This window comes from Nycticebus coucang, chromosome X, assembly GCF_027406575.1.
Source record: "Nycticebus coucang isolate mNycCou1 chromosome X, mNycCou1.pri, whole genome shotgun sequence".
Classification (NCBI taxonomy): domain Eukaryota; kingdom Metazoa; phylum Chordata; class Mammalia; order Primates; family Lorisidae; genus Nycticebus; species Nycticebus coucang.
This window is the reverse complement of record NC_069804.1, coordinates 169,759,869-169,778,368: the sequence shown is the minus strand read 5'-3', so window position 1 is coordinate 169,778,368 and position 18,500 is coordinate 169,759,869. Positions and strand designations below refer to the sequence as shown.

Below are 18,500 nucleotides of genomic sequence, written 5' to 3'. Positions count from 1 at the left end.
TTCTCTTTTTGGATTTCGTTTATGTTATTTTCCACTTTATTAGCAGTTTCCTTCATTGTTTCCATCATTTCCTTCATTGTTTTGATCATGTGTATTTTAAATTACCTTTCTGTCATTTCCAACATTTCTTTATAGGTGGAATCCTCTGCAGTAGCCACCTCATGGTGCAATGGAGGGGTTGCTCTGGACTGGTTCTTCATGTTGCCAGGAGTTTTCTGCTGATTCTTCCTCATGAGTGATTTCTTTTATGTGTTTCCTTGCCCTAATTTTCTTTTCACTTCCACTTGCTCTTTAAGTTGCCATGCGTGTGGACTAGGGTTTCGATGAGTCCTTTTGGTACAGGACCAGAAGAGTGAGAAGATTGAAGAGCAAGAAGGGATAAGAGAAAGGAATAAAAAAAAGAAAGAAATGAAAAAAGCGAAAGGAGAGGGGGTGGGTAAAAGGGAATATTGACAAAAAGAAGAGAAGCACAGAAAGAGGGAGACAGAGCAATATAGGTGTACAGTAGGGTTCTTTGACCCAACCTTAAAAAAACCCCAACCTCTGGGGGTGTCAGGTTGGGTGGTTCCCTTGAGGTCAGCAGCTCTTTGATAGCCTGATCGGACACAGTACCCCACCTCCACCAAGTAGAGAGGAAAGACAAAAATGCTATAAATCAAACCAAAACAAGCAACCAGAAAACTTTACGGGATAAAATTGAGGGAAAAACCAAATAATAGGGGTAGAAACACTAGCAAAAATGAAGTTCTATTTATTGAAAAAGGCAACAATGGGAAATTGTTTTTAAACTAGAAAAATGGAGAATGGAAAGAAAGAAAAAAAAAAGAAAAATCTGTAGGGAAAAAGTTGAAATTTAAAAGTCAAACAGCAACAACAAAACCCCAAAAAACAAAGCAGTCTTGTTGAATACTGTCTAGGCAATAGGTGAGCTTCTGGGGTATGAGATGTTAATCACAATGCTGATACAACTGGAGGCCTCTGCTGATTTCTCAAACCCCACAGGGTGGAGACCCTAAATCTCTCCTCAGCCCTCTTAAAAGGCACTTTAAACTTCTAAACTTTGCTAAGCAGAAGCTTTCCCAGGGAAGTGCTTGTTGTTGGGATCTCTGGTGAAGTGGCTATCCACTTACCCAGTGTGTCAAAACTGGTCTTACTCTGCCCCTGAGGGTTAAGGCTGTAAGGCAGCGCAGTCACTGGATTACTAGCTCCCGCCTTGTCCTTGCTCTGAAACCCTGAGGGCAGAGCTTGCTGGGGCAGTTCTCTCACAATGGCTCTGCATGGCCCACACCCAAACAGAATTATCTCCGTCTGGCTCAGCAACTCAGTCTGGGGCCCTAGACAACACCCAAAGTTCTCCCATGGCAGTTCAACTGGATACCAAGTCCAAAAACACCAAAAGAGCTCACAGGTAAGGCCCCGCCAGCCTGCAGTCTCACTGCCGTTGTACTCATTGCTGCTGGTGGGTTCAGACCGACTGAACACACACAACCACTTGCCAGTTTTTCACTGTTTTTGTCCTCGTCTTGGGGTCCGGAAGTCTCTCCCTGATTCCTTGTGTCCTCAAAGGCATGATTATAGGCAGATCCCACCAGCCAGGGATGCCTGGATTCTTGTCTCCCCAGACTCACCAAGCCCAGTTGCAAGGAAGCTTTTACTCGGCCGCCATCTTGCTCAAATCTATGCCCGGCTATTTTTTTCTTGCAGTTGTGATTGTTTTTAGCTGGCCCGGGCCAAGTTCCAACCCACCAACTTCCGTGTATGTGGCTGGCGCCATAACCACTGTGCTATGCGCGCTGAACCTCTCTCAAATTTTCATTCTCTCTCATGTTTTTCCTCATGTTGATTGCCCTATTCTGGGTTTCCATTTTTCATCATCTGAGTGCATCTAGAAAGCTTGATTTATAATTCAACATACCATGACTCCCCTGTCTTTTTTTTTTTTTTACTGAAAGGAATGTAACTTCCATAGATGGTCTTTAAAGGCAGAACCATGTCCTGCATCTGCCTTCTCTGTTTCACTCCAAGATACTGACTGTCAAAAGCCATGTTGGCTGGCAGTTGTTAGATGTTCCCTGCAAGGATCTTTAGGGAGGTGCCTTTCCTGTGACTCCAGTTGCCTTGGAAACATGACTTATTGGCTGTCAAGAGAGCTTCTTTCTGGGAAGCAGCCACCTCCTGCCTTTTTTCTAGGACAAACAGCATTCCCTGAATTTCAGTCTTAAATACACCTGGCAATCCTAGTAGGTAAAACTTCCATAATTGCCATGTTTTCAGGAAACCTCATAGTACTCCTTACCAACCGAAGAAGGATCAGTTGTATTTACAATACAAAGGTATTTCTTATTTTATTCAGCCCAGTGACATTTTTGGTAATAGTAGCAACAAGTATACTATTTGAATGATTAAATACCATTTGATAAAATGTTAAGAGCAATTTGAAATAGAACCCAAAAGAAATACACTCACATACCCGTCTTTTTTCTGCAGCTCTTCTTCATTAGAATTGGTAGCCTTATTTAACATTCTGACCTGTGTTGAGATTTTGCTAATTTTAACAGATAGAAATTTTCAATTTATGTATCTGCTGTTTATCAAAGCATCAGCATCATTGTATAATTTCAAACATGTTATTTGACTTGATGGAAAATATATAAAGAGCACCCTAAGAACTTAGAAAAGGTGAAATTTCTAGGAAGAAATCTTGATTTAAAGAAATATTTTAACAGTTTTAGTTGGAAAGCTTATTAGCTTGGTTGAGAACATATGCTTTGAAGTCAAGTCAATCCAGGATTATACTGTCTCCTACTAACTACATGAACTTGGGCATGCTGCTACTACACTCATTGTTCCCAAACTATACTGCACAGTGGTATCACCAGGGGAACTTTAATAACTATCCTGATGCCCAATTTATACCATATGCCAATTAAATCAGGATGAGAATGGGAACTAGGCATCAGTAGTTTTTCAAGATCCCTGGATGATCCAGTATGCATCAGAGTTTGGGAACCATTACATTACACTTTCTGAGGTTTCTTATTATTTGTAAATGGGAATAGTAGTAATACTTATCCCAGTTCTTGGTATATAATAAGTACTCATTGAACGGGAGCTAATTATTATTGACAATGTTATTGTTGTCAGTGGCCAGAATTTTAGAAATGTTTTAACAGTTTACTCCAGTGCCTCAGTCAGGAGATGACTGCATGAAGATCCACTTTCAACTCACTCTGGCTCTTTACCAAAAACTTTTCAGGCCATTGGGGAAACCTCCATTATTACAACAGAGTCAATTCCCATGCCCACCTTTGGCATTTCAGTGTATCTCCTTTTTTTGATATTTTCAAAAATGTTCATGTTATGTACAAAAAGTTAGCATGGTTTCTTATAGTGGATGGATGCCTTGGGTAATTTAATCAAGGAAGATCAGTTAGTCCAACTTAGTGAAATCTTTCATGTACTGACAGAAACATTGGCAATACATATTAAGACCATATTTCCAGGTCAGCCCATGCCAGTTTGAGAAGCTGCAGGAAAACTGAGAACTCCTGCCTAATTTTCGTGGATGGCTTCAGTAGAGCTGCTAGTGACCCATCTTACTTGCTACAGTGCAACAAGGCGAAAGGAAAGAGCTAGCACACACATGCACTCTTCCAAATTTCTGTGACACAGTTAACCTCACTGTATCTTTATGTAAAATGATTCAATAACCTATTTTTTCCCCATTTCTCGATAGGAAAATTTCTGGCAATGCCATGCTGCAGTTGGGGCCCTTCTTATATTGGACATTTCTGGCTGCCTTTGAAGGGACAGTGTTCTTCTTTGGGACTTATTTTCTTTTTCAGACTACATCCTTAGAAGAAAATGGAAAGGTAAAAAAAATATTTTAGTATTATAAACATGGCTTATCTTTTACTCGTAGGCAGTGGATCTGTCATATACATACTCCAGCTATAATCATCTTACAAACTATTTTTCTTCAGATACAATTTTTAGTTCTCACAACTTCTTTAGACCAGTAGAAGTTTTGAAGTAAAAACCACTTTCTGTGTGCATGGGTAACTAGAGAGCTTATGTGCAAACTTTCAACAAGCTTAACTTGGATGTGATTTTTACTAAATGAACAGAGGTCTTGGGACTTCAGATTTTGGACCCCTGCTCTTTGGTGTGAGAAAGACTTTTCTCATTTTAAAGCATAGGGTGGCTCCACTTGGCTTTTATTCATAGTAGCCTCCATGCTTAAATTTGAAGGAGATAGCTGTTTTATCTTTGTGGTGTGAGGAAAGGGAATTCTCTCTTTCTCTTTCTTTTCCAAATGGAAGCATAGTGCTGTTCAGGAAAGCTACAATGGTTTGGACAGTGCCTTCCCAGCATGTGACTATCTCAGGCAGCAGCTATGCTGGCATGATTTTGCCCTGGCTGTACTCTAGGAGAGAATTACTGATGGGGCACAGGTGAGGTCTTCTTCCTATTGCCACACAGTACGAAACCAAACACACTGCCTTGCATGATGCTTTTATTATGTTCTCCTTTGCCATTCTAGGATTTATCTTCTATGTTCATTCATTCTTTATAATCAATCATTATGTGAAACAAAGCTAAGGTTCGAAAAGGATTTACTGAGTACAGTGACTGTCTGGAACCTATTAACGCCTGTTAAATAAATGATAGGCTCAGTGAGTTTGAATGATACTTTGAAAGCAGGTATGACAAACTCTTTCTAATTTGGACTAACAGAAATTAGTGTAGCCTGAATTCATGAAATTATCATAACTTTTGGAGGAATACAAATCTACTTTAGAATAGTCGCATGTAGCACTTGCCAAGGAGAATGTCCTAAATTCTTAGGTGTTCTTGGGAAAGTCACATCAGCTTTCCAAGTCAGCCTAGCCCAGCAGTAAGAAGAATGGATTTGATTTTATAATTTCTCTGTTCCCTTCAGCTGATTCTGTTGACTTTCTATTTTATTTTATTTGGCACAAAATTGTATGTTTAGCTGGCTATCCCTTAAAAAGAGTTTGCTCCATGCCAAATTGTATGTAAAATTAGCACACTGTACTCCATAAATGCATTAATGTACACAGCTATGATTTAATAATAAAAAATTAAATTAAATGTGACTGGAAAAACAGTTTGCTCCAAAGAAGGTGCATATTCCTACAGTCCTGTTCACATGATTCATTTACTCAGCGCATTTTTTAGTGCATGAGTATGTCAGGCCATCCTCTTCAATTTATTACCCATTTTGAGTTCATGAAGTCCTAATTAATAAGGTCTTACTGTATATGTTATCATCCTTCTCTGCTAAAGTATATTAAGTGTAAGAATTGCTGATAGCAACTAAACATAACACGCATATATGATTTGATTGGATCTTTTTTTTGCTTCTATTAATTTTAATTTTTTATTTTTATTTTTTAAAATCCTTTTTCATCTCTCTTTCTGTTTTAATGTTATACATTCAGATCTTGACAGCGTTTGGTAAGCATATGTGCCGTTCATTGCCATCGTTTGGATTTATATATGGTATCTGCTTTTCTTTGATTTGCCCATGCTGACAACTCCAGTATTTATAGCCCCCCAAAATAATGCTTGTTTTAAAAACGTGAGTCCGTTTGTCTACAAATTATTGCTGATTTGAGAGCTTTTATTCCATATTATAGGAAAAGTTTATGCTAAACTCCTTAGAGTATGAGTCATCCAGAGTACTGTTTTGTTTTTTTTTTTTAATTAAATCATAGCTGTGTACATTAATGCGATCATGGAGCACCATACACTGGTTTTATAGACCGTTTGACACATTTTCATCACACTGGTTAACATAGCCTTCCTGGCATTTTCTTAGTTATTGTGCTAAGACATTTACATTCTACACTTATACCCTTGTAAGATGCACCGCAGGTGTAATCCCACCAATCACCCTCCCACCTCCCTCCCCTCCCTCTTCCCCTTCCCCCTATGGCTTAGGTTATAACTGGGTTATAGCTTTCATGTGAAAGCCATAAATTAGTTTCATAGTAGGGCTGAGTACATTGGATACTTTTTCTTCCATTCTTGAGATACTTTACTAAGAAGAATATGTTCCAGCTCCATCCATGTAAACCTAAAAGAGGTAAAGTCTCCATCTTTTTTAAGGCTGTATAATATTCCATGGTGTACATATACCACAATTTATTAATCCATTCGTGGATCAATGGGCACTTGTTTTGATGAACATTGCTGTTAGTGGAATAGTTGTGGCTTCTTTTCCTGCCTTTATCACATCAGTAAGTTGCCTGTTCATTGCTGCACAGAATAATGGAAATAAACACCAACCACAGATGTGGTGCACCTATCCATGAAAATTTAGGATCACAGGAAAATCCAGCATTGTTGCCTGATCTTATTCCCTAGCTGTGTCCCTAGGAAAATCATACAGAAACCTTTGGCACATATATGCAGAATTAAACTTGGCTATTTCTTTTTGAAGTAGGCTAATGTATTCATGGCACATGTAATTGATAAATGTTTTTCAGGTATATGGAAACTGGACGTTTGGAACCATTGTTTTTACAGTCTTAGTATTCACTGTAACTCTGAAGGTTAGATATTTACTTATTCAAATATATTTTATATATTATAGTACTTTCTGATCTTATCCTAATATATCGTTTTTATCTTATATATTTTATTGGGAATTGTTATTGAAGCCTTTGTCTGAATACTTACTAAACTATGTATGGTATTAGTGATTTTGGCATTTGTATGCTATATGTGATCTCTTTTTTTAGTATACTATTTTCTCTTATTTTGTTTTAATTTGAAAAAAACTGAAACACCTACTTACATTGGGATTTTTTTTCTGCTAATTTTAAGGAATTGTGATAAGTGCCATATAAACGTACTATGCATAAGTGTGGGTCTGTGTTTGTGCATTTTTATGTTAAACACTTGAATCTCTTCTTAAAATTATGTATCTGTTTAAGAACCCCTGGCCTGGAAGGAATTTGGGTACTAAAGACATGATATGAAGGTACATGAGTGAGATACTGTGTGCAAAAGAGCTTGACAATAATAAAATTTTATAAAATGTGTTAATCACTGAAATTTATGTTTGTGAGGAAATGCATGAAGATATACTGCAGGTAACAAAAAAGAGTCATTTTGGCAAAATTATTGGCATTGACATGCCTCCATGCTGTGAAGCCTCACTGAATGCTACTGCTGAGGTGCATAATTTGGGACTGTCTTATAGTTGACAGTGCGACCAAATTCTCTTGATAATTCCAGTACTCAGCACTTTGCATGGGGTCCAAGGATAAGTACCTTTAAATAAATTCCAACATGCTCAGTGTTCAGAACCAAAACGCAGAAATATAATTGTCAAAGGACCTCTCTCATAATTTTCCCTCTAAATTTTTGTTCTTTATTCATTTCTCTTACCAAATAGGGCTAACATACAGAGGGTACCAAAAAATGTTTACACATTTTAAGAAAGGAAAAAACTGTATTAAAATTGTAATACTCCATAAAATTGTAATACTCAAGTCTTATGTTTGACTTCTCCAATTACAAGAGATACGTGATATGCTATATAACGTGATATGATATATAAGGTAACAAATGTTATCAGTATGTGAGTATTGCAATTGTAATCAGTTTTTTCTTTCTTAAAATGTGTATACATATTTTTGGCAGCCTGTGTATATTTTCAGTAATATTTAGGACTTTAAAAAGGCACATTACAGATTAAAAAAAAAAGAAAAGGGGGGGGAGGGCACATTACAGTTCATCTCAGTTTAGCCACTTCCTAGCTATGTGTCCTTGGGCAAGTGACTTCATTTCTCTATGCCTGTTTCCTGTTCTGTAAAATCAAGATAAAAGTAGCACCTACACCTCTTAGGTTTTTTTTGTGAGGACCAAATTAGTGAATTCATGTAAAACACTTAGAATGGTGTCTGACACTTAAGAGTATTCTCATTACAATACATGTAATTTGTTGTTATTATTAATAGTAGTATAATTTTTTTTTTTTTTTTTGTAGAGACAGAGTTTCACTTCATGGCCCTCGGTAGAGTGCCATGGCCTCACACAGCTCACAGCAACCTCCAACTCCTGGGCGTAAGCGATTCTCTTGCCTCAGCCTCCCGAGTAGCTGGGACTAAAGGCACCCACCACAACGCCTGGCTATTTTTTGGTTGCAGTTTGGCCGGGGCCGGGTTTGAACCCGTCACCCTCGGTATATGGGGCCGGCGCCTTACCGACTGAGCCACAGGCGCCGCCCAATAGTAGTATAATTATGTTTTACAAGATCGTGATTTGAAATAGAAGCCTCCCTCTCCTTTTTTCTCCTGGCTCTGCATAGAGTAGCCCTAGAGCAGCGGTTCTCAACCTGTGGGTCACAACCCACAGGAACTGTATTAGAGGGCCGCAGTATTAGGAAGGTTGAGGACCACTGCCCTAGAGGTTCCAAAAGCCCTTCACAAAATCACCCTTATTGAAACAGCTTTCAGGTGTACCTCAAAAGACATTTGCTTCCTCCTCTCTGGATAAGTATTAGTGTGATGTTTTCCCTGGCAACTCAGAGGGTAGGAATTCAAGAATGGGCTACATTAACAGTGTTATCAACATCTATTTCTGAATGAAAAACTGTAACTGAGACCTGAAACTGTGGTGTTACAGTAAGTAACAAAACTGAGACACTACCTCCTCTATTAAGAGTTAAATGTTCTAAAAAAAAAAAAAAAGAGTTAAATGTTCTACGCCAGGCACATTGGCTCATCCTAGCACTTTGGGAGGCCAAGTCAGGAGGATCAGGAGTTCAAGCAAGAGTGAGACCACTGTTTCTACTAAAAGTAGAAAACAATTAGACATAGTGGAGGGTGCCGGTAGTCCCATTTACTTGGGAGGCTGAGGTAGGAGGGTTGCTTAAACCCAGAAGTTTGAGGTTCCTGTGAGTTGGGCTGATGCTACAGCACTCTAGCCTGAGTTAGACTGTATCTCAAAAATAAATAAGTAATTTTTAAAAATAATTAAATGTTCTAGTTATTAGCTCATGTTTTAACCAGATGTCTGAGCAAGCAAAGCAACCCACACTTTGGTTTTTTAGGTCACATTTGAAAACCTTAGGCACCACAATCTGAAAACATGATCAGTCCTGACAGACACATAAAGATATTAAAATGTAATGCAACTGGACATTTTATTAATTTAATGAAATAGGTATAGGTTTTATAATTGGAAAGGTATGTTACATATTCAAACCCAAGCTGCCTTTACATTTAGTGACTTAGTTGCATTTGAGCTTTCGTAGCTTTTTTGTAGTTTGTCTACCTTTCCTAGTTTACTCCTCTTACTGTTTTCCAGCCTCTACCGCTAGGCCTTCTCCTTTTGCTATTACCTTCCTGGCAGTCACTGCCTAAAGACTTGGAGCTCCAGCCTCCTGGATATTAGGATTATCTCATTCCTTGCCCATCTCCCAGTACTGACATATTTGCAACCCCATTCTTCCTAGCTACTTAACTTGACTGCAACTTAATGCCTTGTACTCTACAGTTTAGAGGCTAGGGCAATTTCTCTGAAAAGCTTAGATTCTGTTCTTTTAGTTCTACTCTCCTCTGGATCTCTGGCTCAAGTTAGATCCTCCCATAGGTATCATATTGTTTATAAGCTATCAGATAGCATAGTGTATTGCCGGGTGCATTTTGTATCCATCATGAAATCTCTTATATTGTCTTTTCAGCTCGCCTTGGACACTCGTTTCTGGACATGGATAAATCACTTTGTGATTTGGGGTTCTTTAGCCTTTTATGTATTTTTCTCATTCTTCTGGGGAGGAATTATTTGGTAAGAGGTGTACTTGTGTTAGTAATATGTAAATAACAAAGTAGATATATGTATGTGTACATTGTATATGTAAGCGTTTGTTATGCTTTTGAAGTTTTGATTATATAAAATGGCAGGTATTTAATAATAATGGATCAGAGGTCTTTTATAGTCAGTAATGCTACTAATTTCAGGTATTATTTTAAATATAAGCATATAGACTACAGGAGTTACTCCAAAGACCTTTCTCTAGTAGCCCTGTCCAGCTCTTTCAATTTGAAGGTGTGTAAATATCTCTTTGTGAACTGAAAATGTAATTTTTAGCATGCTCTCCCATGTGATTTCTAGGAGAAATACTCACCCTGTGAAGTTTCCACCTAATGTATTAGCCAATAGATATATTACTGTCCATTTGTGTCACTACAGGTGTACTCAGAGTATAGTATGTATACCACTTAATACTCAGAGGGTTATACTTTGAAATCATTATCTCACTGTTTTGCTGGGGGTAGAAGGTAGGGGATAGAAAGACAGACTCCACAACTTGTCCTTAAAGTTCATTCCGTTCATTTTGGTTTAGTAGATGTTTACTTATAATCAATTTTGTGCTTGGGACTCTGTAGGATACTGAGGAATACACTGTACCCTGCCTCAAGGAGATTTGAGTCCAGTTAGGAACACATAAGCTGTTATTGGGTGGGTTATAAGAAATGTAAATAAGTTAGATTTATATCTACTTATGCCTAGAGACTTACATTTTCTTTTTAAATATCAAAGTCATTTTCATTAGCCAAAGTCTTCCCCTGCCAAGGATGCCAGTGAAATTTCAGAAGTACGTATTTTCACTCCTTTAAGCAAAATCTTGCATACAAAACATTTCATTTTATCATAGGCATGTGAAGCCCAGGTTTATGTCCCTTGAGATTTAATTAGAAGAAACTCCTACTACTTTGCTTTTTTTTTTGGTTTTGGCCGGGGCTAGGTTTGAACCCACCACCTCCGGCATATGGGACCGGCGCCCTACTCCTTGAGCTACAGGCACCACCCGAAACTCCTACTACTTTGAAAAGCTCTTTTTTAAATAAAAGCCTGCCTGTGGCTCAAAGGGGTAGGGCACCGGCCCCATATGCCAGAGGTGGTGGGTTCAAACCCAGCCCCAGCCAAAAACTGCCAAAAAAATAAAAATAAAAATATGAAAAGTCTAATGCACCACCAGCTCCAAAATGTGTCATTACAGCTTATATTTGACACCTCTGTAGGTAATGACAGAGCAGTGAAGCTGAAGGAAGAAGTTCAGCTGTATATTTTTTAATAATACACAAATAAATTAAAGTTGATTAACCTTATGCAACATACAATTGTATGTGTGCCCAGAGTACTATAAGTCTGTCTATGAATCTGTGTAATCAGCATTTGAACTAATTACTCAAGATTTCTACAAGAATAAAATGTTTATAACAAACTAAACAAGTTGCTAACCTTTTCCACATACTATTCTTATTGATTAAAATAAATCTTTTAAATGGTTAAGACATTGTGACAACTGTTCCTATTCATTAGCATACTTACTAAAAATGAAATGTTAATAAATCTATATTTTATTGACTGAAGTGCTACCTTTAAGTAGAGTTGTCTAAGTTGAGCTGCTACAAAATATAAGCTTATATTGTAAACTGACCAGTAAGATGTGATTAGAAGAAACTTTACCTGAATTCCGATTCTACCTAATATATATGGACATGTTCTAGCTGAAGGCATTGAGACATACCCTTCTTTTGGGTTGAGCAGTGAGAATGATGATTTCTAATCTCTAAACCCCATCAAGGAATAATAGCTTTTGTTTTTACTGCCTCTTGCAAAGCTCCATAGTTGCCGTGTTATTAAAAAATAATCAAGGGAGATTAACCAGAGGGTGTGGGGATATGGTACAAAAAAAAAAAAAAAAAGAAACACTCTGACTAGCTGTTAGTTGTCTGCTGGACCCTTTTTGTGGCTTAGTTAACCACCTAGAAAATTTTTCAAGGTGCTCTTAAGAATTACTGTGGAGTAAAGGTCTCTAAAAGTCTTTTCTGTGTAATAGAACTTTATCCTTAGAGAGCCTATGTGGCCCAGGTCTCATGAGTTTCTGTACCTCACTGTTCTATTCACTTTTATCCCACAATCTAGTTTTTACATATAGAGAGCCACAAGCTTGGCTTTATCATGTTACATAAGGGTACATGAACATTAATTTTTAAATGAGAAACCAAGTTGTCTTCAGCAAGCATGATGTGTCTTCTAATAAATAGGACCAATTAGTTACCTGCCTAGAGCTCTTAATTCCAGGAATAGACTGGTGTGCATCCTGACGTTGAGAGGGTACTTTATCCCCCTCTGCTTAAAACAGCAGTCACTTTAGCCTATGAGGCTCTCTGTGACTCAGGTCAGACCAGGAAAGGGATGCTGGCTGTGCTTCTCAAAGACCATTTAATTCAGTGGATGACTTGGAATGAAATCAAACTTCAGAATGAGAGAGCCTCCTGGATTTCTGGATTCCAAGGCTTAATGGCCTATTAGGAGTATTCTACTCTCTATCATCCTATTTGATATATACTGCTACTCAATATATATTTGTAGATGAAAATAGTAGATTCTTACCATTTGAGAGATACGGTAAACTCTACAGTCCCATTTATATTTACATAGGAGTTTTTTGGTGGGGGAGAGTTATAAAAAAGTTTTTTCAATCTCTAAATGTACAGCATAAATCTATCCTCATCTTAATAAAACAGCTGAGGAATAAAGTGCTTGTTAGGATAAAAATGAACAGTCCTTTTTCTTGAATATCTTTGAAGCTGTAGCATTTTCTAATTCACCAGTTGGCAGCTTTAGAGTTGATTGCCTGATTGTTTTCAAGTCAAATGCATTTTATTATCTTTCTCCCCTTTGATTACCATTTCCTTTCTTTCTAAACGTTTGGTAAATGAAATTTGTTTACTACTTTTGGGATATTCTAGAGAAAATTATTTTTATTAACATGTGTAAGGAAGATTTCTTTTAAATGTAAGAGAAAATTTCGATTAAACTTGTGTTTCATATGACAGGAACTGATTTTGTTTTCCCATTATATGCTTTCTTTCCATTCCAGGCCTTTTCTCAAGCAACAGAGAATGTATTTTGTATTTGCTCAAATGCTGTCTTCTGTATCCATGTGGTTGGCCATAATTCTTCTAATATTTATCAGCCTTTTCCCTGAGATTCTCCTGATAGTATTAAAGAATGTAAGAAGAAGTGCCAGGGTAAGAACTAAGTTTATATTATAACCTGATTTTTGGAAGGGGCTTCGATATCTGCCATGAAGTATAATACTTATATAGAGAATTACATTAGTTACAGCATGTTAAACCCCTCCTTACAGGTTCATCACTTAATTTCCTCTTCTGCATAAAAAATATAGTAAAAACTTCGTTATCCAATGCAGGTGGTAAGTAGATTCCTTAATAGTGTTCTGTGTGACCTTTAGCAATCCATATGGAGTATCTCATATGCTCCATATGGAATTTTAAAAGGGAAAAAATGATTTTATTTTGTATTTAGCCTAGAATTTTCACACCAGGAATTTCCACACCAACATTTCAGCTTTAACCTTAGAAATTACCCTGTGGGCTGTTTGCAGATTTTTTTTTTTTTTAAGTTGATAATCCCAATTTGCCTCTTTCAAACCTTTCCCCTTCCTTTAATTATAGTGCTGCTTAATCTCTGTGTTGCTTCTAGCCCTACCTGTCCAGAAGTATATTGATCCAAAGAGAATCCTCTGGATATGGTTTCTACACCCTTACCTTCTTGAACACACTTGTAAAAATTCAAGATTGTTTTATGAGTGTCTTTTTTGTTTTTGCCTATTAAGTTGTAAATTTCTTGTGAAAAATGAAAAGTTATTTTCCTTTGTCACCTAGTCATATCTTTTGAACATTTTTTAAAAAACCTTTAAAGTGAAAAGGGGAGATGAGCATGGAAAATAAAACTTCTGGCAGATTTTAATTAACAGGTTAATTAAGTATGTCATAATTTGCCAATACTGGCCGATTTTGTTAAACAAAACCCTGTTTCTGCCATATTGACACCAACTAGATCTTCTATCCCCTCCAAGGCAATATTTTCAGGAAATAGTATGAACTACAACTGCCTCACGTCTTTGATCAAATTTGCCAACCAGTTTAATCACAAAACTGGTATATCATTATCATTTTTGCCTCTTGACTTAATAATAGAATCCAGTGGTTGATGTTATGCAGATATGGGGATCTGGAATGGGGATCTGAAAAGATGGCAGTAGGGGAATCTTTAGTGATTAGATGTATAAAAAAGGAGCTTCATATTATTACAAATCAGTGTCAGTCTCATTCAACACCAACAGAACAGTCAATGACATAAGCTACATTGATTGATTCTTGGTATATAGAGCCAGTCATTATATAATTAAGCAGTCAGAAATGCCCTTAACTCCCTGCCTCTGTATGCCTTGTGTACTGAAACTAGACACAGTAACATGAGCCTTGCTACAACTGCTTTAGTCAACTCTTTAATCCTTCGAATAGATTAAAGTAACTCCCTCTAGCCTGGTATTTAATTTTGGAATGGAAAAGTGGCATTTAATTATGCATTTGTACCCTAGCATCAGTTGAACAGGAGTAAAACAGATTGATGCACCATTGGCAATTTGCATAAAGCCAAATAAAACATTTTGCCATAATAAAAGGTTTAGTACTTTTTTACAATAGCAAATTTGTCTGAGGAGGATCTCTTGACTTGCTTTTTCATTATTCTTATTTGAGAGTACACTTTTGAGTGCTCCTAAATGTTTTTCTTATTAATGGATTTCATGTTAAATAATGGCTCACACCAGCTTCATGTTCAAAAGATGGTACAAAAATCTCGGAATATAAAATTTTAAATACAGGGTGGACATAAAATTCGTGTGCAATTTAAATAGTTTAACATAGTAAATAGCACACAAACTTTACAGACACCCTGTATGTCATCATCTTCCTTAGACCCTTTATTTAAAACAATTAGACACTGGTTAGAGGTGACTTTTATATGGAAGTGCTATTAGGCAGTCACCGATAAAGACTTAGAACATTTTCTTTCTATACAAAAAGTATAGAAAGATTCTGAACTTATATTGAAAGTATGGTGTTCTTGAACTACAGTTCTTTTTACTTAGCAGCATGGAATTTTACCAGGGAGTCCAGCATGAAATTTGTTTGTTATGGGTTATGTCCATGTTAGGAAGACTTCTAGTGTTTGTGCTGTAGCTTGGCATGCTAATGTGCTAGTACAACAAGGAAATTTTTCCATAATCATTTTCATTCATTTAGTCATTCATTCATTGATTCTTACCTTCATTGAACAAATAGACATTTGTTGAACCACCTACTGATGAACATCTCTCTTTACATCCAATGTCTGAAATGCGAAATGGCTTTTCAGACTCTTAAGAATTTGAGAGTTGCACATGAGGCAAAAATGTGTGGGCACTCAGCAGCCCACACATTTTGCCTCTTTTTTTTTTCTTGTGAGAAAATACAAGAGTGAAGTAGTACATACGAATGCATAAAGGCCAACCTAAACATGACAGCCACGGCTATTCTAATAAGTCACATTTGATGGCAAAGGCCAACTTAAGGAGAAAGAGTATCTTAGTTTCCCCAAAAAATATGTTAGTCTTTAATGCTTAGTGACCAACAGTCTGGCGTCTTTGGTGATTTCCTACTTTGTTCAATATTCCTTGCTGAGACAATGGCCTCATTTTATAGAGAGGCAAATGATTATTTTACACAAGATCTACTTCATACCCTGATAGGCTCCTTAATGGGAGAAAGTATGTTTCCCTACCTAGTATAGATGATCCCTCTGACTTGAACCCGTAAACATCTTGGATACTTTGTACAGTAGCTAGCAATACATGTGGCCAGTATGCTGCCAGTGCTGTCTTCATGTGGTCTGGCAGCTGCTTTGAGAAGGGTACTTAGCAGTGGGTAGTGAAAATGTATCTGTGGAGTTTCTGAAAGAAGCTAAGCCATTTATATTTAACAATTAGAGAAGCAGCCTTGAATGAATGTTTAATTCCATTCCATTCAGGGCACACTGCCTGAAGACCCACTATGAGTTAGTTACTATGCTAGGTGTTGCTAATTTAGGGGTGATCAGATGTGGCTCTCAAGGAGCTCTAGTTATAAAGGGCATTCTTATCGAACACTTTGTAAGCAGGTGTTAAAACAGAATAGTAGATTCAATGATATGGCTTGTTATAACATAACTGACCTATTTCAAGGTCTTAATCCCTGCTTCCTAAAGCCTTCAGTAAAAAGGCTAGTATGGTGGCTTCTAACACAGTTAGTTTTGTCATGATGATATAAAGAATTCTGGCCAGGCGCGGGGGCTCATGCCTGTAATCCTAGTATTCTGGAAGACTGGGGCAGGTGATTGCCTGAGCTCACAGGTTTGAGACCAGCCTGAGCAAGTGCCAGAACCCATCTCTAAAAAATAGCTGGGTATTATGGCGGGCACCTATAGTCCCAGGTACTCGGGAGGCTGAGACTAAAGAATCACTTGAGCCCAAGAGTTTGAGATTGCTGTGAGCTATGATGCTATGGCACTTTACCTAGGGCGACAAAGTAAGACTCTGTCTCAAAAAAAAAAAAAAAAAAAAAAAACAAGAATTCTGCTATCTTTGGAAATAGGTTCTCTGAGTTGTTTAACTCAAGGTTATAGTTAAGATGTGTAGCCCTAAGGTATATTTTCAGCAATGAGGTGTAAATGCTAAAATCCCATTATTAAGGATGATAGGGCTTTTCTTTAGCTTCTAAAAGTGACGAAGCTGTGTAGCTACTGGTGGTGTGTGATACAACACCATCAAGCACTGAATAGCAGGATAACACTTCAAAAGGAAATCTAAAGTTTAGAAATTTTGTTATTTGAAAAAGCTGTCCCCTCTAAGCACAGTCATTAGCCATCTATAAATCAATGAAATAACACCTGAACTTTCAGGAAAAGTTTTAAATACCACTTCACATTTCCAATAGAGGAGTTTTCACATATTCTTATGTAAAGTTTTCTCATGAAAACCACCACTATCAAAAGGGAGACTTGACTTTGCTTGCTAGACATGGGAGGACTGATCCAATGGGAATGGACCCAACAACATGGCAGTGCCTAGCATGGGATGTCAACACAAACAAGAAGAAATACTCCTTTATATAGAGAGCTCTTTCAGAGTGGCAGACAGTTGTTCAAGCCAGAGTCCCAGAGAAAGCACTTTGGAATTTTGGAGAATACAATTTATCATAATAATAATAATGGTAATAGTGATGATTATTACTGTGACTCTTAAGGTATTGTACATGTATAATAACCATGGGTTCAAAGGGGAATAGCCCTGTGAATTATATTACACAAAAATAAAGTTGGATCCTATTGTTGTGACTGTTGAGATGGCCTTTATCCATTGGCCTCTTTGATGTCCTGCTAATTAAGCTAGCGTCAAACCTGTGTCAATGACTGTGAGGGAATATAGAAATTATGTTGTTTTAGCTCATTATCTCCTGTTCTCCTCATCTCCCCCTCCCCTGCCAGTTGCTAGCTATATTAGTTTTATTGCTTTAGATATTCTTACCATGCTTTCTACTGCTTTCTGTACTTTCTTATTTTCTTTTATTTTTTTTTATAAAGTAGCTTTAACACCTAATCTGCTAACCCCTAAAATTTCCGCTTCATAGAAATACTTTGATCTGACAGTTGGATGCAAATTTTTTAACACACCAAAAATGTGCTTACAGTTGCAGTCATAGATAGGCTTGTACATTAAACATGGAGGGTGGAAGACTTGGTAACATGTTAATCTTTTTGTAAGATTTTTGCCCACAAAATAGAAGATAGAAGCAACTAAAACTTTTTCTCAAAAACTAAATTTTTTTCTGTAGCTTTATCAATTGGTAATTTGAATGTTACCAACATATCACAAACTTGCATTTAAGGTAAAATATAAAAACAAGGAAAAATTTAGCTATGTCAAAATATGTGAGTAAATTGAAGTATTTTCTCTTTAAAAGTTTGTTTATTAGACTCTGCTGGATACATTTGTTACATTAGCTGATTTCATTTATAAGCCTATTTTTATTAGTCACTACATAAACAATATGGATAATCTTGATTAGCAGAGTTGTTCAGCTCATCCACATAGTTGACTATTCATCCTCTTTTTTGCTTGGGCAATGCTAAAGCCAAGTCTATAAATTACCTTATAATTTCAGGCACAGAATAAGAGGGAAAATAACCTCTTAGATTTTCTAGTTAAACTTTATTAATTTTAATGATTTTGAGTGGAAAAAAAATCATACTTAACCTAGGAAAAATTTAGCCCACCTTACTAAAGATGTCCCTGTAGGAAAAATAGAGAAACCAATCAAATTGTTTTGGAAAAAAGAAAGTTAAGCATTGGTCTGGAAACAAATGGGACTGAAATGTGATATCGCCAGATTTTTTTCTTACTATTAGTTTTGATTAGGTTTTTAACCTGTAACTGCCTTAGGGCAGTCAGTCCCTTCATAACATACCTGTGGATTCAGATAAGGAGATGGTTACTTCAAGATAGATTGATAATTGGTGATGGACCCTGGGCATAGCTCTCTGACCAATGGGTTTTGAACAAAAGT

General features: G+C 37.0%; 1 protein-coding gene across 3 annotated transcripts in view; it reads left to right on the top strand.

Annotated features, from left to right (window-relative positions):
- ATP11C (ATPase phospholipid transporting 11C) overlaps positions 1-18,500 on the top strand; it is a 217,500-nt gene that overhangs the window by 192,354 nt on the left and 6,646 nt on the right. For all 3 annotated transcript variants that reach the window (XM_053579888.1, XM_053579887.1, XM_053579886.1), the window contains 4 exons: positions 3,737-3,872; positions 6,516-6,581; positions 9,722-9,825; positions 12,932-13,082. In XM_053579888.1, the coding sequence (XP_053435863.1) occupies positions 3,737-3,872; positions 6,516-6,581; positions 9,722-9,825; positions 12,932-13,082 (457 nt within the window). The remainder of the gene's footprint in view (positions 1-3,736; positions 3,873-6,515; positions 6,582-9,721; positions 9,826-12,931; positions 13,083-18,500) is intronic.